Below are 27,519 nucleotides of genomic sequence, written 5' to 3'. Positions count from 1 at the left end.
TAGGGTCTATCATACTACCATGTAGACACCTAGTCTTGTCAAGCTTGTTCTTTAAACCCTGTCTAATTGGGCTAGACAGTTTGTACCACACAGTAATTGTTCATACACTTCCAGTGAGGTGACAGCTAAGAAGAGAGATGTACTTTCAGCAACTGTAAATCACAGCAGAAGGGAGTGAGTAGAGAATACCAAATACATACCTCATCCCTTCAGTGTAGCAGAGTGTGTAAGCTGAGCTCCAAGTATGGGGCTCACTGGCAAAAAAGAGTAACTGTAAAAAAATTCAGCAAGGCCATGCTTAACTTCAGGTACCTGGTTAGGTCCTTGTGGATACCATAAGGCTCAGGCAGGAGCACTCATAGTTCTCTAAATGCCCAGCTGAACTCAGGCCAAGCAAATGCAAACGTCAAAAACAGATCTGAGAAACACATGTCAGGGATGACCTTAATTGCAACCTCACACCCTCTCTTGTTTCCCAGGAAAACAGACACCACACAAGGAGCAAAAATTTACCACTTAAAATATCACCCTGAACAAATCCTGCCATCTCTACACAAGTTCTGGCTATCCCAAGCAGCACTCTCATGCCAGTGATCTTGAATGAACCCTGCAGTTTGCTTCCTTTAGCCATAACCACTGTAGATCCTTTTTCTGCAGCAAAGAAAATAAAACAGTTAACGCTGGTCTGGAATCAAAATGTGCACCAAACGCAAGATGCTGCCACCTTCTGATTCAGTAGGAGACTGACCTAGAAAATCCACAAAGCTGTACCAGGTTGCAGCTGGACTCAGCACATCTAAACAATACTCACTGCTGCCAAAAGGGGACAGTCACCTTTTCTCTGTGTTCATGCTTCTTGAACAGCTATTTCAACTCACATTCTGGAAAGTTATCCATTAAAGAAAAATTAAACTTTTATTTCAGATAAGCAATTTAAATCATGTCAGTGATGATTATGAGAACTGGGGGCAGCACAACTGAAAGCAAAGGGCAGGCAAGATAGAAGAGAGGGTCACCACATCCTGCAGCAGAAACACACTGACCACCTTGGCTGTATCATGTAACCCTACTTTAGTGGATTTGAGAAGGCAAGCACTGGAAAAACATTCTACTCTCTACAATGGAAGTGCCCATAGAAGTGAAAATTGCAGTGATGATTGCGAAATGCAGATTCTTTAGGTGCCTCTCTGCAAAACCATATTCAATGGGACCATTCAACAAATTCAGCCTTGTCCTAACTTGCTTGTCACCGAAGTCACTATTCAACTCTTCAGGGTCAGTCTGTCTCACAGGATGCACTTCCAAAACATTTATCAGGTTTTATCTATTTATTAAGAAAAAATCTCACCCTTCTTGAAACCCAGTGCAAAAAAATAGATATCACCCTTAACACTATCAGCATGAGAATCACATCACCTAAGTGGAGAGGGGAGAGGGGTAGGAGAAGGAAGCCTGAGGGGGAAAAAGAACAGGCAACAAACATGACCAGAAAAAACAATAGGAAAAAGCATCCAAACCCATATATTTTAGGAGACAGAATAAAAACTTCTTGGCTTCCAAGAATTTAAGTTTCCCTTCCCTGTCCCCCTCCATCTTATTAACTTACTAATTAAAAATAATTTTTTGAGTAATACTTATTGGGAGTTTCCTGTTTACACAGCAGTAACTCCATGAACCAATAAACTCCCTGGCCCGAAGTACCTGGCCCTGACACACAGTCAGTCCAGAACACAGCTATTGCCTTGTAAACAGGAAGCACGCCAGCGCACTGAGGTACAGGAACAAGAACCACACAGAAGCTACACTTCTGCACTAGCACCTCCTGCAGCCGACCTCAAGTGCAAATCAGAAATTAAATCAAATACAAATAATACTTCACGGATGTCTATGCCAACAAGTGTTTGCCAGCACTCTCTGAAGCTTTCTTGAAAAATCAAGAAAGGTTTTTTAATTGTAAACATCTTCCATGGGCTGACATAGCCAAAAGACTTTCAGGCATCATAGGGTGGCTTTTGAAAGGTTTTTATGCATAAGCAAATTAAAGCAAAGCAAAGGAAACTTTTGTTATAACCTGCACCTTACTGTTTCAAGGTTGTAGGCAGATGACAAGGGTTAGTGCTCATAAATGATATCAGACTGTATGGGAATCACACATATGGTAACACCAGCCAAATATATGGGTGTATCAGCAGAGACTTAAATATCAGGATGCAGCTATACGGATGGCTCCCTGCTCTCCCTGCTGACTTGCATCATAGAAGTCTGGTTTTTGAGAAGAGCAGGACCAGTAACAAGTCTTATCCTCCAACCTGGAAGACAAATTCAAAATCGGTGGACTTTGCATTTTATTCTTAGACACATTAACCTACTTTACAAAAGTGATAGTCCCACCTCATCTTGGTTCTCCACAGTTCCAAGTTATACAGACTGCAAAGGGCCTACAAAAAATAATTTTCAAAAATACACCTCTTGAGCAGTCCGCAACCATCCCCACTCAGTATCTTGAGAGACAGCAGAATGACTGGACATAAAAGCAAGCCCAAATCTGTCTCTATTGCAGAATACAATTAATCTCAGCCACCATAACCATTTCTCAGCAGTGGCCCATCTCCAATACACAGTCTTCAGAGACTGTCCATCAGTAGTTACTTGCACAAAAAACCAAGGACAAATCGACTAATATTAAGATTTATAAAAACCATTTTAAAGGGAGAACTTCCAAGCAGCTGTAGTAACCTGGTTCTGAAAGGCATTTGGCTGACACCAAGGGAATTCTTCAACACTCCTTTAAAACAGGTTTGGGCAAAGCAATTAGCTGTACCTTTAAATAACCGTATCTCTCAAATCTCTGGCACAGCAAGATCTAAAAGGAAACACTGTCAAGCTTGGCACCATTTCTTCCCTCTCCTTTCATTGGGATTTGCTATATTGTAATCCACATGGGAAGCTACAGCTACCAGCTGCTTTGCTGCAGTAAGGAGTCTCTCTTACCCTGTAAATCTTGAACAAGAGCCCATCAGTAACAAAACATATGAATGGTTAAGGCTGAAAGGGACCTCTGGAGACGGTCTGGTCTATCTAGAGCCACTATATCCTTAGGAAAGTATCAGCAGCTATGCTCACTTGCAGACCACACACACACACCCCCCACACACGCCCACACCCACACCATACTACAGCAAAGGCGCTAGACTCATGCCACCAATATTTAAACTTTGTGTCATGTGAAAGGCATTAAACCCACGAAGAAGTTCTATGATTGGCTTTAAAGGACAGCCTTTCCAAAGTTGTCTTACTGCACCTGCAGATTGAAAAAGAAACATAAAAACTGGCGCAAACAGCAGCTCTTTATTTAACTCGTGCTAACAGCACCATCTAGCGCATTACACGCAAATAGACCTTTTTTTATTTTTTTTTCTTTTTATATAGGTAACAAAACATGCAGTAAAGTTAATACTACACAGTAATTTTTAGTACAATTTAAAAATTCAGATATTGCTCATAAATGACGGACATAAAATACACTTGATGTGTGCATACCAGTTGCTGAAAGGTCATTCTACAAGCAGCTTACCCAAGTGACAGTCAATGTCATCGGAACAGAGACACAGTTGCTTCAGCATTTGACTACAGAATCAAGAGGTTAAGTAAAACTACTACTGTCAAGTCACACATATTTGACTAAACAATACTCCAGAGACTGGATAAAGGCTCATGGAAAAAATGTTGAATCAGTTCAGTCATAGCACTACAGCAATAACCATATTTAATCAGGTCGAGAAGCCGATACAAAGTTGAAGAATAAGTATCTTCATTTATTTCTGTAAATTTCACAATCACCTCATAATTTTCACCTTACCACATCTTTTATCATCTCCCTGCAAAAATATTTCAGTTCTTTGGGGCATGCTTTTATCCTCTGTTCAGACTCTTGCACAGCTTTGAAGTGAGATAGACATTAACAACTAGAGTGCCTTTTGTGTTCCAGCCTTCATCACTGGCAAGGAAAATGCTCCCTTAAGCTAGCCAACAGCTGCAGTGCTGACCAGACATTTTTACCAACCTATCCACTCCAGGAGCACAGGCATGCACGCCAAAGTGAACCTTTGACTCAACACCACCATGCCAACTAGACCGTTTCACTAAGTGCCACGTCCAGTTGTTTCTTGAATGCTTCCAGGAAAGGTGGCTCCACCATATCCCTGGGCAGCCTATTCCAGTGCTTAACCAATCTTTCCATGAAAAAATTCTTATTGATGTCCTAACTGAACCTCCCCTGGCACAGCTTGAGGCCATTGTCTCTTGTCCTGTTACTGGTTGCCTGGGAGAAGAGGTCAACCCCCACCTTGCTACAACCTCCTTTCAGGTAGTTGTAGACAGTAATAAGGTCTCCAGCAAGCTTCTTGTTGCTTTGGGTGAGCCATGGACTGCCAGCTTCTCCAGGAGAGTGCTGTGCGACACAATATCAAAGGCTTTACCGAAGTCCATGTAGACACATCCACTTTCCCTCATCCACTAGGCAGGACATCTCATCATAAAAGGAGATAAGGTTGGTCAAGCAGGACCTGCCTTTCCTAAATCCATGCTGTGGGCCTGATCCTCTGGTTGACCTGTAAGTGCCAATAAATAACTGAATGCCACCTAAGTGGCCAGGCTTCTTCATAAGCTGCCTGAAAGAGTAACTAAGAGGAGGTGGTAAAGTTTTCACCTAGGTTATGGTAGGAAAGGATGACACCCTAACGCCACATTTAGTAAAAGATAATTTGGATGGATGAAACACACTTGTTTCATATTTCATAGAATCACAGAATGGTTTGGGTTGTAAGGTACCTTAAACATCATCTAGTTCCAACCCCTCTGCCTTGGGCAGGAACACCTTGCCCTAGACCGGGTTGCTCAGAGCCCCATCCAGCCTGGCTTTGAACACTTCCAGGGATGGGGCATCCACAACTTCTCTGGGCAACCTGTTCCAGTGCCTCACCACCTTCAAAGTGAAGAATTCTTTCCTAATATGTGTTCTAAATCTACTCTCTTGAGTCTCTTGAAGACTTTTCCCCTTGTCCTATCACTACATGCCCTTGTGAGAAGCCTCTCTCTGTCCTTCCTGTCGGCTCCCTTCAGGTACTGTAAGGCCACAATTCAGTTACCCTGAACCCCTCCCTTTTCCAGCCTGAACAATCTCGATTCTCTCTGTCTTTCCTCATGGGAGAGGTATTCCATCCCTCTGATCAACTTGGTGGCCCTCCTCTGGATTTACCACCAGGAGAAAGAGGGGGGAAAAAAAAAAGCTAAAAGACAACAGAAACCCAGAGAATAGTGACACCTAACACCAGGGGAAGCCACGGTCACTTTCCCCCACTCAAGGCTTTCAGGAAGGGCTCCAACACTCGACAGAACAGCCTGGACACAACCCTGTGCCATGTGCCCTGGGATGACCGTGCTTGGGCAGGGAGCTTGTACCAGGTGACCCACTGTGGTCCCTTCCAGCCTGAGCCATTCTGTGCACACTACACATAGCTGTATAGGGACGAGAATTATTTTTTTTTTTTTTTTTTTTTTTTTTTTTTTTTGAGAGGGCAGAAACCTCTTCCCTTCCCTACACCTCTTTTTCCCCCAGTCAGGGAAAAAAAAAAAAAAAAACAGCTCAGGGGCAACGCCAGGGACTAAAATGGCGGGCGCGCCCTCAGCGCCCGCCCCTCCGCTGTGACGCGCGGAGCGTAAACAAAGCGGCGCCCTGTGGGAAGAGGGAAGCGCTACGTGCAGGAAGAGGGAGCCTCCATTTTAGGAGCTCGCCGCGGTGGCGGGATGGCGACGGATAGCCGGGAGGAGAAAGGTATGAGGCGGTAGGAGTGGGGGCAATCGCTAGGCCCCGGGGAGGAGGGAAGGCTCGGGCAGGAGAGGAAAGTTACTCCCCCCGCCCGAGCCTTCTCTCCTCTCCGGGGCCAGCTTGGGTGCTGGCGCTGGGCCTTCACGCCGGGAGACATCCGTCTCCTCCCGGAGGGGCGACGGGGTCGGGAGTGAGTCTTCAAGGGCGATTTTCACAGGGGAGCTCTTCCTGTGCTGCGCTGGGGTGCTGGAGGTGGCGGGGCCCCGGGTAACGGGGCGTCCCGGCGGCAGCGGGCTCGGGGCAAGGTGACTCGAGCAGCGGGAGCGGGGATAAGTTCGTGGGCCCTAAGTTTTACATTATCGGCAGCGACTTACTCCTTGATGTCTTCTCGCAGAAAGTATCCGCTGTTTTTATTTTCAGAATTGTTATTTATTTCTACTTGGATCGCTAAGCCTTTTTTTTGTTTGCTTGCTTTTTGCAGGATTTTCTGTGGAGGGATGTAGTTACTTTACTAACAGAAGCTGGCTTTGGAATATTATTTTGGCAATGGTCAGAATTGTGATTTGGCTTTTTGCAGTCAGCTCTGCTTTCTGGGCACTGTGGGTAAATATATTTGACTTAGAGGAATCTGACGTTTCCAGAGCCATTACTCTGGAATAATAATCTGGATTATTTAATTAATCTGGAATAATTGCTCTGGAATAGTATAATCACAGCTCTTATAACCGACTGCCGCTATGCAGGGAAGCTGAAGTGATCCGCGTGTTATCTGGGAGATTATGTCAGCCACACCTCACAAAATAGTCCATTTAACAAGCAAAACAAAAGTTAAGACGTAGAGAATTGCCATTTGGTCGTTAGTGCAGATAGTGGCAGAGTTATAAAAAAGGTAAAGTATCACTGTGGTGTTGTGGTTTGCTTTATGTTGTTTTGGATTTCTGTGGGTAATAGGTTTCATGTAAAGCTTTTTACAGGACATGTGTCCGTAAAACAGCTTTGTCAGAGTGGTGAAAGTTTGCTGTCTCTAATATTTATTGTAAAACTATATCACATGGAAAATTCCCTATAGATTGTGTTAGAACTGATAAATAAAGTTATTGCTGGTGCTTGATCCTTAATGCAGTATTATTGTAAATTTGGTAAATTAGGATGCAATCAGGTTGTGTTGAAACAGATCTGATCTGCCACCGTGGATGAGCAGTGAATTTGAAATGTTTGCTGTTGTCATCTATAAATTTCTGTTCATATAATTATTTATCCACTTGGGCTTGAATATTTTTTTTGTTAGTTTTTTTTAGTCACTGACAGTGATCAAGTTATGAGTAGCAGATGAGATATTTTTGTTTTGTGCTTTAATTTGCTTTTAATTATTTGTCCTATGAAAAGAATTTTTTTGACTGAATAGCAGGTGTTGATGCATGTTTGTGTGCAACTGAAATTTCAGCTGTTAGTGCTCCTTTTGGAAGAGAAATGCTATTTCACTGCTTTAAAAAAGTAGAAATAAAGCTTGCAGACCCGTTTAGTTTGAAATCATCTGGTCATATCTTCTCTGTGTGCCAAATCAGATTTTTGCTTGGACCTTCTGGTGAATAGATCTAACACTAGCGGCCAGTAGGGAAGAAGTGGCCTCCCAGATTACTTTACTGCTGTTTTGGGTGAGTTACATTTGTTCATGGAGGGATCCAAAAGAAAGATAAGTTGCAGGAGAGCCCTGTTGGAGTATCTGTAATGAAGAGGGCTCAGTTGGTCCTTTTCCCTTCAGTGGTGATGAACTGTAAAAAAATCTGTCCTCTGCCGTTTTTCTCCTTCTATATTTTTCCTGATACTTCTCTGAGATAATTTAGCTCATCAGGTTGAACACTAGCAGTGGCAGTTCAGTGAGAGGAATCATTTTGTGGAAGGAAGTCAGTTGAGCAGTATGTCTGATGCAAGTGACAGACAAGAACCTAAATAAATCTAGAAATGTGTTTTTAAATGAAACAGGTCGATATATCTACAGAAGGGGATGGGGGAAACTTATCCTGCTCCTGTCTCTTGCGTACTTGTTTAAGGTTCCAACTACAAATGAGGCCCATCAAACGGGGAAGGGGTTTATCAGAGTGTGTGTGCCAGACTTGCATTTTCTGTTAAATTTTCCTTCTGATTTATTTCTGAATGAACTGATAGAGGAGTCTTTTACCACCTCTGAATGCTACTGCAGTAGGTAGGTTAAATGTCATTTACTCAAGTATGGTGCTGTCTCACCAAGAGGGAAATAAACCTGACGTTCAATATGTGTGATCTGAGATGGATGATATGTTTAATATTTTAATCCTGGTGCACCTCTTTTTCATTAGTATCCAGTAAAAAAAATCTTGTGCTCTGGACTTGCCAAGTCTTCTGTGGGGAAGCAGAATGCAAGCCAGGAAATTGCAGCCTGTGTTTAGCAGTTGCACACCCATGAATCTGAATTTATCAGTAACAGCAAGAATATTTGCTGTGGATATATATGTGTCTACAAACATAAAGGGCTGTTCCCAAGAGAATTACGATGCAAGTTTGTGTTGCATTTGAATGCCAGCCATCTATAAATTGCCAGGAAAGGTTTGATCCACCTCTCTCTGCACAGCTTCCTTTGCATTAGCTACACCAGTTGGGCAGCTCAGGGATCACTTCGCATTCCCCTACCACTGCAAATGTGGAGAAGTGCCAGCAGGAAAGTTAGCACACATGCTGACTTCAGGTTTGGTAGTATATGGTAGAGAGACAATTATAATACTAACTTTTAATTATGTGGATTGTGTATTTTTTTTTAATATCAAGCTGTAAAACTTCTTTTGTGTTTTGGCTCAAGATTTTGTGATAGACAAGTTGCCAAACTGTGGAGGACTTCTGCGTTGCCCCAGTTTCATCTAGTACAGGAGTCCTTACCTGCATCTTCTACAGATACTGTCAACTAGCTGAATCCTTGGAATTTGCTTTCTTTTTCATGAGTACAGAAAATAGAATTGATCATAAAGTGAAAAGAACTAAGAATTTTGGAGTTTAGGAGAAGAAACAGGAGGTTCCAAAATTAATACCTTTTTTATTATTTTTCCCTTCATGTGCTTAGGCTTAGTTCACTCCTGTTTTTTAAAGTGTTTGAAACATAGATCTGCTACCTTAAAGCTGGTGAGTCCTTCTACTAGAATCACCATATATCCCCTTTAGTTTCAGGCAAAGTAAATCAGTTGGAAACAGTGACAGATTTTAAAAGTTGTGTCACCAAGTGTAGTCATTTACTACTTTTAGCATGGATTTTCTTAAACATTTGCCCTTTTGATCAAGGTGAATTAGTTGTGGGGGTTTTTTTTCAGAACAGCTCAAGAGTTAATGATGCAGCAAATAAGTATGGCTTTCCCCTTCTTCGGTGGGGTAACCTAACGTATATTCTCGTTGTTAAGTTACTCTGTTGCGGGTTTTTTCTATTCGTAAGTGATCCACGAACCCCACCCTCCTAACACAGCAATGACAACAAAAATAGTAGGTCAGGAAGGGAAATAATTTAAGGTGCAGGTTTCAGGATTTTGAAGAGATAAGGGTCCCTCCTCTTTACTAGTGGCGCTTGGACTATCTCCCAGTCTCCCTTTTTCTCAAATTTTGTACAGGACTTTATGTTAAGCTTTCATTTGTAGGTCAGCTTTCCTGCAAAGCTTGTGTGACATGAGGAGCCAACTTGGATCTTATTCACGGGTCTAAATGCATCCTGTGTTGTATTTTAATTCTTTTATTTGCTTTGCTTGCTCTTTCCAGCTGAAATTGTGGAAATAAATCAAGATGTTAATTTTTGCTTTGTGGCAGATCTGTAACCCCAAAGGAAATGTTTGAGTTTCTAAATACTCGTTCTGTAGTTTACATGTCCAGACTTTTTATAGTTGTTTTTGACATTTTTTTGTGTATTTTCAGATGGTGAACTGAATGTTCTGGATGACATTTTGACTGATGCTCCTGACCAAGATGATGAGTTGTATAACCCTGATAGTGAGCAAGATAAAAGTGAGAAAAAGGGTAGGTGGCTTGGGTAGTGAATGTCCTGCAGGAACGTAAATGGTAAAAAATGTCTATCTCACTATAGTTAAAGTCTTTGGAGTAGCAGATTTTGTAACCTGATTCAAGGAGTGAGAGTTTTTTAAAAGTCTTTCTTTCCAGGACATGGGCTTTCTCATCTGACCTTCCAAACAAACAGTCAACTCTGTTTTCTTTTGTCTCAAAAGCAACTGCTGAGTCTGGCTTGTTTTGAATTCATTTGCTGTTAGAAAAGGACTGTCTTTTTTGGTTTGATGAAGTGAGATGAAAGTGGAGCAAGGGGGACTCAAAATCTGGTTCCAGCTCGGTTGTTGATTTGGCTTTAGGCCAATTCCATAAGCATTTAATTTAGAATTCTCATATATAAAATTTAGAAAACACCTACCAGAGCCTAAAGGATTACTCTTATAAAGAAAATACATGTTTTGGAACATGAGCTGTTCATAAGAAGCAGTTTTGAGTGTTGCTGCAAAGCCTTCAACTGGGAGATGCTTCCTGTGACTGCAGCAGGGGAATTAGCTAAACAGAGGAAGTAGGAGCCTCTGTGCAGTTTTTGTTTTGATACAGGAAATAACATTGAACTTGATATTTCTTTCTATTTAAGGATCAAAAAGAAAAACTGACAGGATGGAAAATGCTGAAAGCAAGAGGCAAAAACCTTCTGTGCATTCATCGAGGCAGATGATGCCAAAGCCTCCTAGTTCATCCGTTAGCAATAACAAGAGAATAGTGAGTACCAAAGGAAAACCAGTATCAGAATACAAGAATGAGGAGTATCAGAGGTCTGATAGAAACAAGCGCCCAGATGCTGATCGAAAGATGCGCATGACAAGCAGTTCCAGGGAACCTTATAAAGGACAACCAGAAAAAACCTGCATGAGGAAGAGGGATATTGACAGAAGGGCAAAGTCTTCTACACCAGATGGTTCAGAGGTATTAAATATTCTTGCTGCCTTATAAATGAAGCAGTTTTGTGAGACTTTTATAAGGCACGTTCTCTTAGGACTGTGTGTGCATCCTGACAATGTTATATGACTGCTGATTCACTTTTTCTTTAAACATCAGAGAATCAGGCATGATGTGGATAGAAGACCAAGCAGATCTAGCCATTCTTCTAAAGAAGAGGTGAACTCTGAGGAATATTGTTCAGATCACGAGACTGGCAGTAGTGGTTCCTCTGAACAAGGCAACACCGAGAATGAGGAGGAAGGAATGGAAGAGGAGGAAGATGATGAAGGGGAGGAAGATGAAGAAGTGGAAGAAGATGGGGAGGAAGATGAAGAAGAGTATGAACAGGATGAGAGAGATCAGAAGGAAGGAAATGACTATGACACACGGAGTGAAGCCAGCGATTCTGATTCTGAATCTGCCTCTTTCACAGATGGGTCAGTCAGATCTGGGTCTGGTTCAGATGCATCAGGTAGGCAGCAACATGCATGCTAGTCTGAAATACCTTGCCATTGAAAGTTTGGCTGCTTTTAAAAATAACCACTTCCTGACCATGTTAAAAGTAAGCTGTCATAGCATAAGTCAGTAAGATGTTAATTATGAAATACCATAGGCAAGGAAAAAGTGCACTAGAAAGTGGTATTTTCTTACACCCAAACTTTTGAATATCTGGATTACCATATTGAGGATTCATAGTGTTCTTGAATGATTTGACCTTGCTGTTCAATGCTTTGAAACATTAAAATTAGTGTTTTCTTGAGTACCTAGTGGCTTAGCTTCCCACACAATTCATTTTAAGTTGTTGTTAAGCTGTTCAGTATTCATCTAAATGAGTGACCAGGCAGACTGGTGTAATAAAAGCACTACCTCCCCAGGGAAGTATAGTTCAGTCTTAAATAGTGACTGCCTTTAGCTTAGAAAATGTAAACCTAAGTTGAAAATATTAGCTATTAGGGCAAATTTAGAAGGAGGTAAATGTTTTAAGCAGAAACTAGAAACAAATGCTTCACAGTGTTATATTATGACTGGTCCTAACTTACAGATATGAAGTGCTTATTATGTAAATACTTTTGGGTTTGGCTGTTCGTTGTTTGTTTTTTCTAGGAAAGCAACTTGCAATCCTGTTAAGATTCCTATTGTGTATCTTCCTTGTCTGAAGTCTCCATAGGTGGTCATCCTCCTTAACATGCTGCCTTTTTTAGCTCAGCTCTGCTGTTTGGAATTAGAGAACAGCAAGGTGTAACCTAAAGACAAGTGAAGCTGTAATAACTGTTCTAAAAAGCCCTGTGGTATAACATAACACATTTTTAGAGTGGAAATAGTTGCCTGTGTGCCACAGTGTTTTGTTGCCGTTGTCTCTTGCCGTTTTGTTGAGCTCTGAGCAAATGAGCCCATATCACTATTGCAACACAGTTTGTGCTTGATGTTGCACATTTGGGTGAAGGCTGGAGAGAAGAGCTAACCCACCCTTACTAAAACACCAGGAAGATAAGTTCTGTCTCTAAACATTGCATAGAATTACTACTTTTGTGGCGATCATCTTCCTTTTGTGAATGAAAAGCTTGAGTAATTAGCGTTTGCTTCTTTTGTGCATGGTAGTTTTGCAGCAACAACCACAATTTTAATGTGCGAGCCAAATGCTAACTTCACTTTTACTGATGTTTTCCTGTCTCCGTACTTTTTAATCTCAATTTTGCCTGACACTTGGTGTTTAAAATATTGCTTATATTTATTATGGTTTCTTTTTAGATGAGAAAAAGAAGGAGAGGAAGAGAGCTAGAGGTATCTCTCCCATTGTTTTTGACAGAAGTGGAAGTTCTGCATCAGAATCGTATGCAGGTATTCTTTCCTTTTATTGCTTGTCATTGTGACTTGCATCAAATCTTAAGGTGTAATCTAAAATAAATGTAACTGGCTGTAGAGATTTATGGGGTATGTAGCTTTGTATAATTTGGTATTGACTTCTGGCATGTTGTGTGTGGATACCTTTCGGGGGGAGTAGGCTTTCTTGTTACTTTAATGCTATTCTGTTGCTTAAGTGGAATTTTCACTTTTTTTTTTTTAAACTTGGAAGATGATGATTCAGTGACTAGTTTTCTGAGTAGGAAATTGTTCAAATACTATTTTAAAAACCAATCCCAAACCAAACAACCCAAAACCAAAACCAAAAAAAAAACAAAACAAAACAAAACAAAACACTCGTGCACATTGAATAGTATTTTTTGTGTGTGTGGGTGCGCGCCAGAAAGCATAATTTGTCATGAATGAAAATTGTATGTGACAAGGCTGTAGAAATTGTATATTATCTCTATTAAGGCTCAATCTGAACAAATGTACTTTGGCTAAACACAGGTTCAGAAAAGAAGCATGAGAAATTATCATCTTCCGTTCGTGCTGTCCAAAAAGGTATCATTTAAATTTGAATTTTTAATGCATGCCCCATAGCAAGCCATTGTCTCTGTTGATTGAATTACCTGTAAGTAGTGATGTTCCGATATAAATCAATTTGAGCACGTAATTGTTCTGAGCATGATAAGTGAACCTTGAGCTACTTTTGCATGTGTTGAGAGTGATATGCAAAAAGTTCAGTCACTTTGCTCCTTGCAGAGGCAGCAAATTAGAAAAGAGAGTGCTTAAATTTGAAAACATTTCAGCATTCTCTATTGGACAACTTGTGCTTGTTGTGTGCGTTACCCAGTATTTATTCAAAGACTCTTAAGCAAGGAAATAAGTCCTGTATATTGGAACATCACTGAATCATGCTGATTTTATTTTTTTCTTTACCTGGATATCTTAAGTTTTATTTTTGTTTTTGTTTCCCCTGGCATTTTGTGCTCTACAGCTTAGACTTCAAGTTGGGTGGCTGTGATAATATATAGGTAGGAATTGGGTGGGATACTGTGTATTTTGAAGGAAGCAAACAGCTGTCTGCACTCAAAGCAACATGCTTGGTAACTAAGTATTTACACATCAGCTTATTTGATACTCTGTTTTTTTCAGACCAAACAAGTAAACTTAAATACATTCTCCAAGATGCAAGATTCTTTCTCATCAAAAGTAATAACCATGAAAATGTATCGCTTGCTAAAGCAAAGGTATGTTGAATTTTCTTCAAAAACTTTGTTTTCAAAGATAACTATCTTAGGATAGAAGAGCATGTAGAGAGATGGGTTATTTTCTGCGTCAGATCTCAGTAGGTGCAGAGATAAAAGCTACTTAACCCTGGTTTCTTCTGCTTCCACTGTAACCTAGAAAAGTTTCTAGACTGTCAGTCATCTATCTTGGTAAGAATAGAGTTAAAAAGAGGCCTCGGGGTCTCTTTGATAAGGTCTTAAGCCAACCTCCATCAGGAACGCTGGGATGGTATTTTCTCCCCTTCATCAACACCTCTCTTTGTATCGCCGTACTGTGAGGAAGTTCAGAAGGTTGTTTCTTTTGTCTAATGTTGTAAAAGTCATTTTTCTCCGTTGATTCAGGGATCTGAAGCCTTACTGTGGAAATGTATGCCTGACAGTGCTGGAATTCTTTGGGAGGAATTCCAGAGCACTGGACTTCAGCTGTTGAGGAATTGCACTAGGTGTCCGTTGCATTAGGCCACTCTGGTGGTTTTGTATTGGCATGGAACAACTTATAGAGAAAATATCTTATTTGCTGTTACACAATATACACAGAGTAGGCTATTCTATTAATGAAGATTTTCTAAAATAGGGTGGCATTAAAATGATTAAACAAATCTCAGAATTCCTGGACAGATTTGGCTCGTATCCCTGCCCCCACCTTTGTGTCTGATCTCTGCAGTGAACCATTGTGACTGGTTTTTGCTTTAGCTCTGTAAAGGAGTATGTCCTTTTTGTGCCTCACCTGTGCTCAGAGCTACAGTAGTATCCTTGTTCCTAAAGTTCTTGGGGGGGATGTTTTTTTCTCAGTGTATAAGCATCAGTGCTATGCCACTGCGTTTTTGTGAAACTTGCTTTTGTAGTGCCAATATAATAAGTTGTTCTAGTTCACAGTGGGGCTTTAGAAGCAGCCTAAAGCCATGTAATCTGACTGAAAGCTAGTAAAAAAGCCAAATGGTTATCTGGTGACTAATGAATTGCCAGTCAAACTAACATTGATCTGAGCTCAGAACAGGACTTGTAAACACACCTTCACTAAAAACAGTAAGGGGAGGAACATTTTCTTTGGTAGATCTTAGATCCTATTCTGAGGCTCAAGTTTGTTTGCCCAGAGAATGGACTGAGGAGTAATTCAGTAAACTGATATTCTGTATTTCAACTCAGCTGGTACCTTAAAACAGATTGGGTTTTATCGTGCATGGCTACATAATGGCTGATGGAAGAGGTAGTAGCTAATAGTTGTAGATGTGGAAGGCTGAACCAAGTGGTTTTATTGTCAGTTTAAAGTGTTACTCTGGTATCTTTCATGTTGCTGGTATCTTTCACTGAAACAGTTCTAAAGTCTGCAAACTGCCCTCAACAAATCTGCAATACTATACTGAAGTCTATCTGCCCACCTTTAAGTATATATGCTTCTGGTTTTTCATAATTTGTGTGTGTTTTATAATACATGAACTCCCAATGTCACTTAAAACATACATGAAAACCTTTGCCTTTAGTATTTTTAAGGTATCTGTCCATCATTATAATGTTTCCGTTGTAATTACAGATGGTCTCAAAGCATCTTTCAAGAAAAGTTGAAAAAACATTGAAAAGCCAGTGTTCTAAAAGTTTTAGCACAAGACAGGCTAAAAATATTTCCTGAAGGACATGAATTTAGCAATACGTTTCTCTTTCCATTATCTTCTCTCCCAGTACACTATTTTGGTCTTGTTTTCCTCATCTGCACTATAATTTTTGTTAGCTAAATCACTTGAGATGAACTCTTATGTTGTGGTGGTGGGGCGGGTGTTGTTCTGTTTTAGGGAGTATGGTCAACGCTTCCAGTGAATGAAAAGAAGCTTAATGCTGCATTTAGATCAGCAAGGAGTGTTATTTTGATATTTTCTGTAAGAGAGAGTGGCAAATTCCAAGGTAAGGGAAAGTGATCTATTATCAAGGTAAGTGAAAGTGAGTTTTATGTGGCACAGATTTTCTGTTGTATCTTTGTTACAATTCATATGAAATCCTTTAGGGTTTGCAAGATTGTCTTCAGAGTCCCATCACGGAGGATCACCTATACACTGGGTGCTGCCTGCAGGAATGAATGCAAAAATGTTGGGAGGTGTCTTTAAAATTGACTGGATTTGCAGGTAAATCGCTGTTCATTTATGTTGCTGTCAGTAACAAGGCATTATAATACCACTTCTGCATGTTACTCACTCAAGTGCTGACCGCATCCTTCTGAAACTCGACTCAACCAGAGATGTGTCCTCCAATATCCCCAAACCATGCCTCTATGTTACTCTCCTTGAGACTCAGGTCTGTACCTGGCATGTGCAATGGAAAATACATGGGTTTTTTTAATATAGACAATGCATTATAGAAAGACTATTTTTTTTTTTAATATAAACGATTTTTTAACACTTGATTGCATTCCTTCACTGATCTTTTGCACTGAAATCAGAAAACTGTATTCTACGTGTTTGAGTAAAATAACTGCTCACTTGAACAGACAACAGTGAATATAAGGGAAAAAATCCTTTAAGGACAAATCTGTCTTTATCTGACTGAACAAAGAAAATGCTACTGTTGTAAAATAACAAATAGTACAGGTATTTTGTATGATGTGTAGGTTGTGAGCGGTATGTTCATTGATGTAACCGAGTATGTTTTCACAGAAAAGGTTTTAAAACTCTTAAAGAAAAAAATTATAGTAGTCCTGTGAGATACATAGTAGCATGGTTGTACAAGCACTTCAGGCTGCCTGAAAGACTAAAGTGGGACTTCAAATTAGAGAAAAATCTAGGTTGGAAATGTCCTCTGGAAGCTATTGACTCCCACTCCAGCTCAAAGCAGTTCTAGCTTCACAGTTACGTCACATGCTCAGAGACTTTTTTCAGTAGGTACCATGAGTTACCACATCACATAGAGACTGGTCAGTGTATTCAGATGGTGAGATAATAAACAAGCACAATCTCGATAGTGCACAAAGACCAAAAGAATTTTCTTTGGAATGATGGTCTGACATAGTATGGACTATATTAGTTAATACTGGAAGAAGTCAAAGTGAAATCTCCAGTTACCAATACATACTACATAAGAATACATTCAGAGACCTGACAGTGCAAAGGATAACAATGCTATTTTGTATGTAATACCCTGCTGTATGCGTTTTTAAATCTTTCCGTAATGAAAAACAGAGACAAAACTATAAATGGTGCCACTTGCATATTTAGGCGGGAATTGCCGTTCACTAAGTCTGCTCACCTGACCAATCCTTGGAACGAACATAAGCCAGTAAAGATTGGACGCGATGGACAGGTTTGTTAATTATTACTTTTTTCCTATAACCTGTATCTTCTAGTGCTTGCTTTCAGCTTTGTATGTGCAGATTAGGAGTGTTTTAGATCAGTTGTTACTTGCAGTAGAGTGCTGTAGCAAAGGCACTCTTTTTCCTTCTTCCACAACAGCATTAGAATAAAGCAGAAAACAATATGGTGCCAGTTCTGTTGTCATCTTTGCAATTAACAGTGTTTGCTTCAAAACTGTGTGATATTTTGGATTTGAAATGTAACGTGCCTTGCATTGTACGGTGTGCAAACCATATAGCATCAGTTTTAAGAACAAGTTCTGGTGTTTCCAGCTGTGTTCTGCATTGCAATTTTTTTTTTATATGAACTATTGCTTAGGAGGTAGACTGCCATTAAAAAGTATATGCTAAGCAAATTTTGAGTGGGGGTGGCTCTTTGTCTTGTCAGACGTATCAGAGTGTGGGTATGTAGCTGCTGTCATCAAGTAATCAGGCCTTGGGTAAAATAACGGGTTCTGCTTTCTTGCAACAAGATGGGAGTTGAATAATCCCCATATTTAAAGGAAAATGTCAGTTCTGTACTGCATTGTTTTGCCCATACATGCGTTTGCTTTGTTGTGTAGCAGAAGTAAAACAGTAGTATTGGTCTTGGTTTTAGTTTAGTGTGAATTTGAAAAAAAAAAAAAAGGATTTCAGTTAACTTTGTTTCTATTAAATGGTCAAGGAAATATATTTTTTGGATGTTTTGTCCACTTCACAGTACCGTTACAATCTGGACATGGGTTTCATCTTTTTTCGTAAGATTACTATACTGTTAGTTCTGGGCAAGCATTGTCTGATGCTTGCTCTCCCTGATTTCAACTCTGCTTATTTCCTGAAGCGGTTGTCGTTTATCCCTTTACATTTATGTAACTCTGAATGGATCTCTCTTCTGAGGATGTGTACATTGAAATTCTGCCTTTACAACATCATTTGGGAAGGCATTACGCAGGCCTGCTAGTCACCAGGTTGAAGAAGCACTTTTTTGGATTGTTTCATACCTGGCTCCTGCTAGCTTCATTTGATAGCCCCCAAGTTCTTGTACTGGAAGAGAGAATCAGCAAGTTGATCTCTCTCCTTCTCCAAATAACTTGTGGTGTCCGATGGTCCCATTATATCCACCTTGTTCCCCACACACCACGTATTTCTCTTTTAATCCAGACTGAAGAGACACGACCTGCTCAGTCATTGCATGTAGGAATTGTTGCACTCATTCAGTTATTCTTGGTGCCCTGCTTTGAAGCTTTTCCATTTCTACTGTCCCCCTGTTTTTTGACATGCAGGGATCAGAACTGCACCCAATATTAAAGGTGTGGGTGGAACATGAACTTCCAGTGTGGTATAATGATTTTCTTGTTTTGTGTTCCTTTCCTAATAATCCTGAACACATAAATTACTTGTTTTAACTGATGTCAGACATTGAGTGGGTATTCTCATGGAGCTGTCTACCATATGAAGAACTCATTTTGAGTGGTAATAGTCAACTTCATCAGGCCACGGCTTTATATGTGAAGCTGGAGTGGATTTTTTTCCTACGTCTGTCACTTTTCTTTCTGTAATAGGTGATCATTTTCTTTGTGATGAAAAACACTCCTCTGATTTTTGTAGCAAAACAGTGATGTGGCCTGTATGTCTCATGGGAAGATATGGTTGCCCCAAGTGTTGGACTAATTTATGAAAATTCTAAGTAGTGGCTAAAGAGTGAAAGGTAATGTAAGTGAATTTTGCTGTCTCTAGAGATACTGAAATCTCTTCAAAGTGTCCTTTTTTTTTTTTTTTTTTTAAAGTGTATGTTGTCAGTGTATTTGGGGAGAGTTTCATTTCTTCAGTTTATAAACCACTACTGAACTTCTAACTAATTCTAGGAAATTGAGCCGGAATGTGGAACCCAACTTTGTCTTCTCTTCCCTCCCGATGAAAGTATTGACTTGTATCAAGTCATTCATAAAATGAGGCACAAGAGAAGAATGCACTCACAACCCCGATCAAGAGGACGCCCATCCCGTCGAGACCCCGTTCGGGACGTGGGAAGGTTAGAAACGTTCTTTGGACTGATAATAGGCACATGTATCAGAATAACGTGATGGAGGAATGTCATTCGTCAAAGCTTTCCCTGCGATAAAGAAGAGAGAAAATCCTCAAATCAAGCTGCATGGACAAGTTTGTGGCTTCATTGAGGATTTCACATGGTTCCCCGGTCTGTCATTTTTCAAGAGGAAAATGGGGATCTTTGCTTTTGCAGAAAAAAGCTCTTAAAGTGCTGTCTCTAGTTTAGACTAGATCATTTATTGAGCTAATGCAACATGTAATGCTAGCTGTAGGTAAGCTCGGCTTGATTATGAGCAGGCTAGATGGAGAGGAGGAAATATTTATATGCCAAAAATGTGTTAATATCTTGTAAAAGCCTTTTCTTTCAGGTGTGTCTCTGGATAAGCCTTATCAAATATGGGACTTTTATAAGGATCACTTAGAATTTTGCAGAAGATGCCGCCTCATTTTGAGGATAAAATATTTAAGTTATTTTGATATTCAAGAGGAGCATTATTGGGACTGTTTCAAATTGTGTCACCGTGATGTGTTAACCCCATTGCCAAATATTCTCTAACATGTAACCACTGAATTCACACATCTTGCTGAGCTTCTGAAAACAGTAGGTTCTTCCCAAAAGGGATCAAGTGGCCCTTGGAGACCCGGCAACAAACCAAAAAGAATGGCTGTTGCTGTGTCTGTATTTACAACCTTTCCAGATGCTGGCAGTACCTGTGGACTTAAAATATTTTTAGAGGATCGACATGGTTATTGATCACTGCTATATGAACTTAACATCATTTTCCAGAAAAAAGGGGGTATAACTTGTTACAGAATTGGAGAAGTCTTGGCAAAGAACTGATATTAGCCCTTCTGCCAAACACCTTTTCCCCGTGGTAGCCACTTTGCATACAGACTGATGTATGGTTTGGGCTGAAACCTTTGGTTAAGTTTCCTTTTTGTGGAAACGTCCTGTGGTAGGTACAGAGCCCCAACAAGAGTCCCCATTTCCTTGAGCTTAAAAAAAAAAAAGGACACTGTAACGAGTAGGTAGGAGGAAACCTGGCAGCACCCCCCTATTTTTGGCTTTAAAGGACTGAACACCGAGATGGCTTTTGGAGTTAAGCTAAGAGGTTTCCAGTGCAATAAAGTATATACAAGTGAAGGTTTTGCAATGGACTGCAAACTATACATATAACACCACCACACCTTCTCAAGCCTGCCAGGGCCTCCATTTATGTATGTGGCTTACAGCTTAAAGTCAGTAGTTGGACTACTATATGAACTGTTTCTATCATATTTTATACCGGTCGTAAATGCACTCTCAAAACTACAAGAAAGCGGTATGTTTATTCTTTACACCAGCTTTTATTTTCTTTGATCTGAATTTGCTGTAGATGCAACTGCTTTGGTTTTTGGGCTTATTGCTTATAGTAAAGAATCTGCTTCCGTTTTAAAAAGCTTAGTAAGTGGGTATGGTGGGTTTTAAAGACTGAAGTGGGGGAGGGGGGAAGAAATTATGCTATTTATAACTAAAAGCTATATGAGCTTGTTACTCAGCCAGCAAGTTGCACAGTAATTAAGTAATTTAAGAAAGTGTTCATGTCTTGTCTTAAGAAATTATATTGCTGGAGTGGGGTGGGGGAAGGAATGGATTTTTAGCTGCTTTGTGTTTAGAAACACTGTTATGTTAGAATTGGAGTCTCCCATTAATGTTTATGTACCTTGATGGAACAAAATTAGCAGCCCTTTTTCAGTTCTTTATTAAACATAACAGCAACTGGAATGTACCTTTATAAGGAAGAGCAAAGTTCTTAACATCTCTTCTGTCAAAGAGCTTTTGTATAGAAAGGAGCCCTAATTATTTTAATTATTAGGAAGCTTAAGCACTCCTAAACTCTGTAAAATGCACCAATCCATTCCTGGTAAATTGCTTAGAACAGAAATTATTAGAAATAATTTAACTGGCCTACCCAATTAGGAAAGTTACAGTGAAAGAAGCAATTTCACACAGCATACAGAGTTTTGTTTATAAATGTTATGGAAATAGACCTTTCATAGAATTCTTTACCCCATAGCTATCAAATGCAGCAGTCTCCATGCCCTCTGACTGCAATGTTCTGTGAACTCTTTTGTTATCCGATAGGTTGTTTCAAAATGTAATGTGAAAAGTGTAATGTTAATGCCTAAGTTTGAGTTTGGTTTAGACAAATTTGTTACCTTTTGTTTGATATGAAGGTACAGTTGGGTAGAGTGCCTTCCTTAACTACCAAAATTCCTGTAGACAGAAAGTAACAGTAGAGGGTATGCAATTGTTCCTGATTATATCAGTTCAGATTTAAAGCTGTAGAATATTTTGAAGCAAATGGAATTCAGAATTATTAAATTGAGATCCTGGGTAGCTCAAACTGTGCTGTGACGAACGCTTCAAGCAACCTTGTTTAATCTTTGATATCTAATTTGTGTAGGCGTCGACCAGAAGATTATGATATACATAACAGCAGAAAGAAACCAAGGATTGACTATGCCCCTGAGTTTCACCAAAGACCAGGTTAATATCTTACTCTGAAGATTTGCGTGCACCAGTTCACAAATGCTTTCTCTTTTAGCATGTCCTCATTCGTTCAAAAGTAAAATATTGATACAACTGGGATATAAAAATGTGATTTGTCCCAAGGGCTGCCTGCTGATTTAACCCATCTCTCACACAAGTCAGTGACACTGTTTCACTGGTTTGAGAGAGAGCTGAGTTAACTATGCTGAGGCCTTTGTAAGAGCCTCAGAAATGTGTACACTGTTGTGAACGATCCTCTCAAATGCTTTGTTAATATGGGCACAAAAATTGGTCTGACCTACTTGTCAAGGTGCTAATCATCAAATGAAGATGTTTATCAGAAACTTCCAGCTGGGAAAGTCAGCTGAGATGACTAGCAGCCCCTGTTCAGAGATGACAGTAGATGTTCAGTTTTGTTTTCAGAGAGAGTTTTTTTACAACCTTGACATGAGGAGGTGAGGGGGAAATTTCCCTGCATTTTACAAGAGGATCTAATGATGAGTTTGAGAAAGGAATTGTGTTGTTGTCCAGAGAGAAATGTTTGCAATGGCAGTGCAGCAACAGCACTGGTCATAGTGCAGGGGTTTTTTTTCCTCTTCAGAAAGCAGCTGTTAAGAAATTGTTACTTTTAATCTACCAAATCGTGCTTCACAGCTGTTGGAAAAGTGTATTTCACTATTTCAGTGGTAGATTTCTAAATCTCATAAGAACCTGCATTTATCTGTCAAGCCTGTGTTCTTTGATGCCAAAAAGAGTGTTGTTGCTGCTCTTTCTAAGACCATTGTTTAAAGGAAAAAAAAAATTTAAAAATAATGAAGCTCAAAAGCATTATTTTATGAGCACAAGCATGCCTGGTGTTTTGCACTATTTTACTGAGCTCTTTAAAGCTTACTTCCTGGGATTTACTGAAACCGTAAGAATTCTTTTCCCTGTGGGGCTTTTCCAGATGCTTCTTAGGTTGTTTTTAATTTTCTGTGTAGCATTGTACCCAAAACTTAAAAAGAAATCAGCTTTAAGAGTTGCCCACAAGAACATTTTCTACTGACTGCACAGTTAGTAAATAGTAACAGCTACATACGAACTGCCAAGAGACAGTACTCTTCAAATTCATGGGCATTCCCAATTCATTTGACTAAATTTCAAGTCTTTATTTGCACAGTTACCCCCTTGCATATTTATTTGTACTATGTGCAGATTCCTGTGGGTTTATCTGTGCCACTTTTTTGTTTTACATTATACTATTTGTCTTCACTCTCTATAAGAAGTTCAAAGTTTTTGAGAATTAGTTTAAAAGTGAGGGTAGTAGCAGGTAGACACAATTTCATAGCTGGCACAAAATAAAAGGATAGTTTCTATTGAGTATGTTTTTAAGAGTGTAAATGTGAGATGGTAAATTGAATTAATACTGCTTGATGTTCGAACAGGGTATATAAAGGACCCCAGATATCCCGAAGTAGACAGGTAAGGTGTGTTCATGTTACTCATTTTATGCCCTGTTAACTTGTCTATATGGATAAATTGGATTTAGTTCTATAAATTTTTATTCCCAACAGACGATTTTCAGGAGTTCGACGAGATGTGTTTTTAAATGGGGTAAGTTTGTGCATGCACATTTTTGGGGAACTTTTATATTCAACTTTCTGCGCTTCCAAAGAACACTTATCACAAATTTTAATGTTACTGTCTTTCATTTTAGTCCTACAATGATTACGTGAGGGAATTCCACAACATGGGACCACCACCACCGTGGCAAGGAATGGTTTGTGTCTTGTTGAATTCAATTTTTCTCCATAGAATATGGCTGGTTTTGTTTCCCTCTAGAGGAGCCTGGCATATTCAGTGTGCATTCAACTCTCCCCTTTTCCTAAAATGTATTTTTGCTGTAAACATTTTAGGGGAAAATATTAATATCAAGTATTTTGAAATTCACTTAGCTCTCAGCAGTAGTCTGGCATTCTAGTAAACAGTAAGGTAGCTGGACTCTGCCTTGGTTTGAATCTACAAGAAACTGAAAGCTCTGAGGAAACAGTAGAACCCTCCTTTAGCCTACACAAGAGGGTGTAATAACATTTTGTATTCTGCTAAATGTTCATAGTAATTGGCTTTCTCTCAAACAGCAAATGCATCAAACAGGTGGACTTGCAGAAGAGGCTGATGGAATGAGCTGATGTGCTCTAGCGCTGTGCAGTGGCTTGCTTTTGGCTCTGGCAGTGAAGCATGCAGGAACGTAGCAAAGTGGACTGCGCAACATAGTTAAAATAAGTCCCCCCGTATACAGCCTCCACTGAAATGCAATCTTTTCCCAGTCAGATGAACAGATACCTCAGTGCACATATCTACATCTCTGCAGATAGAAATTAACTGATAGTGTGTCAGGAGGAGTAGTCATTATAGCAAGTTATTTTGATTACATCTAATAAGTCTGGCCTGATTTTGCGTAACTATAATGAGTCTTTTGGCTCTTGTGTATACTGGCAATGAGCAAAAAGCAGTGCCAGATGTAGAGATGCTCCTGTAGCCTCTAATTTTTCTCAGCTGAAACACAGCTATGGTTTGTTATAACTGAAGGAAGTGAACGAGCTTGTCAGATGGGAAGAAAAAAGATTTTTCAAACACAGCTAAACCTCCAGAAACTTTTTTTTCTTCTCTCCCCTCTTCCCTATTTTGCATGGTGTCCAAGTAGTCATCCTGAAATCCCACACTTCCACTTACTTTCTTTGTAACAAAAATGTAAGCCATGATGGTTTGGTAATATGGGAAAGGAAGGCCTTACTGATTGAAGAAGTGGAAGAAATCAGCCAAAATATGTCTTATTAAAAAAAAAATAAATCTGCCATTTGTCAAATAATTTGTCTTGCAAAGTAAGGGTTCAGTTAAAATAGAAACGTATTCATAAGGAGTAACACTGAAAAGACTCGTTCTGTAAGAGCTGGCTGGTTTGGACAGAATTCATATTCCATATGCATAGGTTTAAAAAAACCAAACCCACCACATTTAAGTAGCAGAAGTTTTATGTACAGTATCATGTTGAGGCAGATATGGAGGGAGGGCATCTTTGGTTTTGGGGAGTGTGTTGACCAAACTTCTAAAAGCAGTGGTAGAGAGGTAGTAAAGCATGCCAACTTAGTGGAAAGTAGTCTGCCATTCAGTTAGGAGGCTGTAATCGGATATATTTAGTTGTTGTGTTCTCCATCTGAAAGTAACCTGTGTTTTTAATTACCAGTGCTCAGCCTTGTGTGCATTCCTTTGCTTTGAAACACTAACAAACTTCCTGTAACTTTCTTGTAGCCACCGTATCCAGGTATGGAACAACCACCACACCACCCTTACTATCAGCACCATGCACCTCCTCCTCAAGCTCATCCTCCATACTCAGGACATCATCCTGTACCACATGAAGCGAGATACAGAGACAAACGAGTGGTGAGTGGCCAGAGAGACAGGGGGATGCAAGTCTGCAGGCTAGAGTAGGAATCTGGGATCCAGTTATAGCCTAACCTGAGCTTTGTTGACTGTGATAAACTGCATTTTTATGACCTGTAGTAGTGTTCCCTAGAAAGATCGGTTATTTAGATTGACACTTCCAGCAAATTTGAAAACCTTTTCTCTCCCAGGTGAGGTAGAAGCACAAAATTTTCCAACTCTTAAACTCAGGGGTGTTTTAGATTGGCTTCCAGCTGTCCAGCTCTGAATGTTTTCATGCTGAAGCCCGCTTTGAATAAGGACACACCTGTCACATTGCCTGTGCTCATGCACAACAAATTACTTTATCGGCAGAAGTTTGTGTTCTACTATTTTTTACAGGCACATTAGAAAACAGGGCAGATGGTTAAATTTCTGTCAGTTGGCTTAGAAGGCTCCTTAGCCTTCAGGTCTCTTGCTGATATCTGGCACTTGAACCCCAGCTTCTGCTCATGGATGCTGGACACTTTGGATTTGTTTGGGCTTTCTGCAGAGGTACAGCCAGCCCTGTGAATAAGGGGGGGACTTTTAATATGAGAAGGAAAATAAACAGAGCTGTCCTTTCATCACAGCACGACTATGACATGCGAGTAGACGACTTTCTTCGCCGCACACAAGCAGTCGTGAGTGGTCGGAGAAGCAGGCCACGGGAGAGGGACCGGGAGCGGGAACGGGACCGTCCTAGAGACAACAGAAGAGACAGAGAACGCGACAGAGGCCGTGATCGGGAAAGGGAGAGAGAGAGGATTTGTGACCGGGACAGAGACAGAGGTGAAAGAGGTAGATACCGAAGATAATCTATCTGGAACCAGTGCTCACTTGAAACAAAAAAAGCTTGTATTTTTTTGTGTGTTTACAAGTAGTACATTTTATTTTCTGCTGTCTACTTAAAGTTCGTTGTGTAGAAGGATTTATAATGACCCTCTCTATTCCAAGCATGCAATGAATTATGAACTGGAAAAAACTCAAATAGGCCAAAAATAAAATACGCAAAGCTGACACTCAACTTCACGTTTCTATTGGAACAGAGTTGGAAACAGCTAAGAATGTAGATATTGATTAATTAATTCTCAATAAGTGTTCATCTACTTAGTGACTTCATTCTAGGTTTTTGAATACTGATGGATAACTGCCTTTTTTTTTTTTTTTTGCTTTGATGTTTTCTTCCTGTAGTTTCATATGGTTCGATGGGAGAATGCTGCTATCAAGTATGCAAATATTGAAGTTTGAATTTTTTTTTTTTTGACTGTATGGCAGTGTTGTAGCAGCCTTTTTTTTCTTTCCCCCACCCCATTTTTTAACCCTATCTGTAAAGTCAAGTGTTTTTTTCAGTCTTCAGTAATAAAAGCAATATTAAGAAGACACTATTGATATCTAATTTTTAGCCTTTTTTAAAAATCTTCCCATGTTCAGTAACATTTTGGTCAATTCTCTTGTCTAGTCTCCTTCCAAAATGTACACATTGCTTGGAATGTTCACAACCTGCGTGTGTGGAACCAGAAAATATTGCTGTATTCTACATTGCTACCATTTTTTTTATAAAAATAAATTGGTAACTATTGAAATGTTTAAAACGTCACATCAGGTTTCTTTATTTTCTAAGCTTGCTAGATTTGATAGATTCTGGCAGTTCTAGGAAAACATTTGTGTTCAAAAACAGTTTAAATGTTCATGTGGTAGGTGAAGTTGATTTGAAGCCTGAATTTAGGAAAAGGACTGCTGAAATAAAAGGTAATTGCTTTTCTGTTTCCACAGTGATGTAGTCAGCTTACAATTCCTGCAGCTCATCAGAGTTAATATTGTTCATATTAATCATACAGTCTTTAAGCTATTGAGAGGCTGTCCTTGGCCACAGTCATATCTCTCTCAGAAATGTGTTAGTTCTGTAAGATTCAGATGCTCCCCATGTGTTCTTTGTAGTGAAAACTGCATCACTTTTTATTTCTCTTAGATAGGAAATATTTTAACCGAAATGCCAATGGTAAAACTGGGGGGGCGGGGGAGGAGGAAGAAAAGTAAAACTTGTAGTGAAAGTTCTTCAGTTTCTTTAGCAATTTCCAATTTTTCAAAACTTGTAAAAGTAGCACTGCTTGGGTGGACTTCATAAACTTTCTTCATCATCTGATCATGTAACAAAGCCAAACTGTAGCATGTGTTTTAAAGACCCAAGTTCCACTGTGCTAGGTGCTGCAGATGTTTTTATAAATGG

The 27,519-nt window shown here is 39.7% G+C and overlaps 1 protein-coding gene across 4 annotated transcripts; it reads left to right on the top strand.

Annotated features, from left to right (window-relative positions):
* The first annotated feature begins 5,714 nt into the window (after window positions 1-5,714).
* Window positions 5,715-26,884, top strand: YTHDC1 (YTH N6-methyladenosine RNA binding protein C1). Of its 4 annotated transcripts, XM_064652127.1 has the most exons (18): window positions 5,715-5,833; window positions 9,752-9,853; window positions 10,476-10,804; window positions 10,937-11,291; window positions 12,569-12,658; window positions 13,172-13,225; window positions 13,820-13,914; window positions 15,741-15,849; window positions 15,950-16,067; window positions 17,154-17,238; window positions 19,132-19,298; window positions 21,763-21,845; window positions 23,273-23,309; window positions 23,402-23,441; window positions 23,545-23,607; window positions 25,137-25,271; window positions 25,883-26,090; window positions 26,484-26,884. In XM_064652127.1, exons 1-18 carry the CDS (start codon window positions 5,806-5,808, stop codon window positions 26,531-26,533), a joined length of 2,148 nt encoding a protein of 715 aa, XP_064508197.1. In that variant the 5' UTR covers window positions 5,715-5,805; the 3' UTR covers window positions 26,534-26,884. The 4 variants fall into 4 exon arrangements, with proteins under 4 accessions (XP_064508197.1, XP_064508199.1, XP_064508198.1 ...); XM_064652129.1 differs by lacking the exon at window positions 13,172-13,225; XM_064652128.1 differs by lacking the exon at window positions 26,484-26,884 and having other exon boundaries at window positions 25,883-26,411.
* Window positions 26,885-27,519: the final 635 nt, after the last annotated feature.

The sequence above is a fragment of the Pseudopipra pipra genome, chromosome 4, assembly GCF_036250125.1.
Source record: "Pseudopipra pipra isolate bDixPip1 chromosome 4, bDixPip1.hap1, whole genome shotgun sequence".
Taxonomy (NCBI): domain Eukaryota; kingdom Metazoa; phylum Chordata; class Aves; order Passeriformes; family Pipridae; genus Pseudopipra; species Pseudopipra pipra.
The sequence above is the reverse complement of the archived record's forward strand: the minus strand, read 5'-3'. Positions and strand labels throughout refer to the sequence as shown.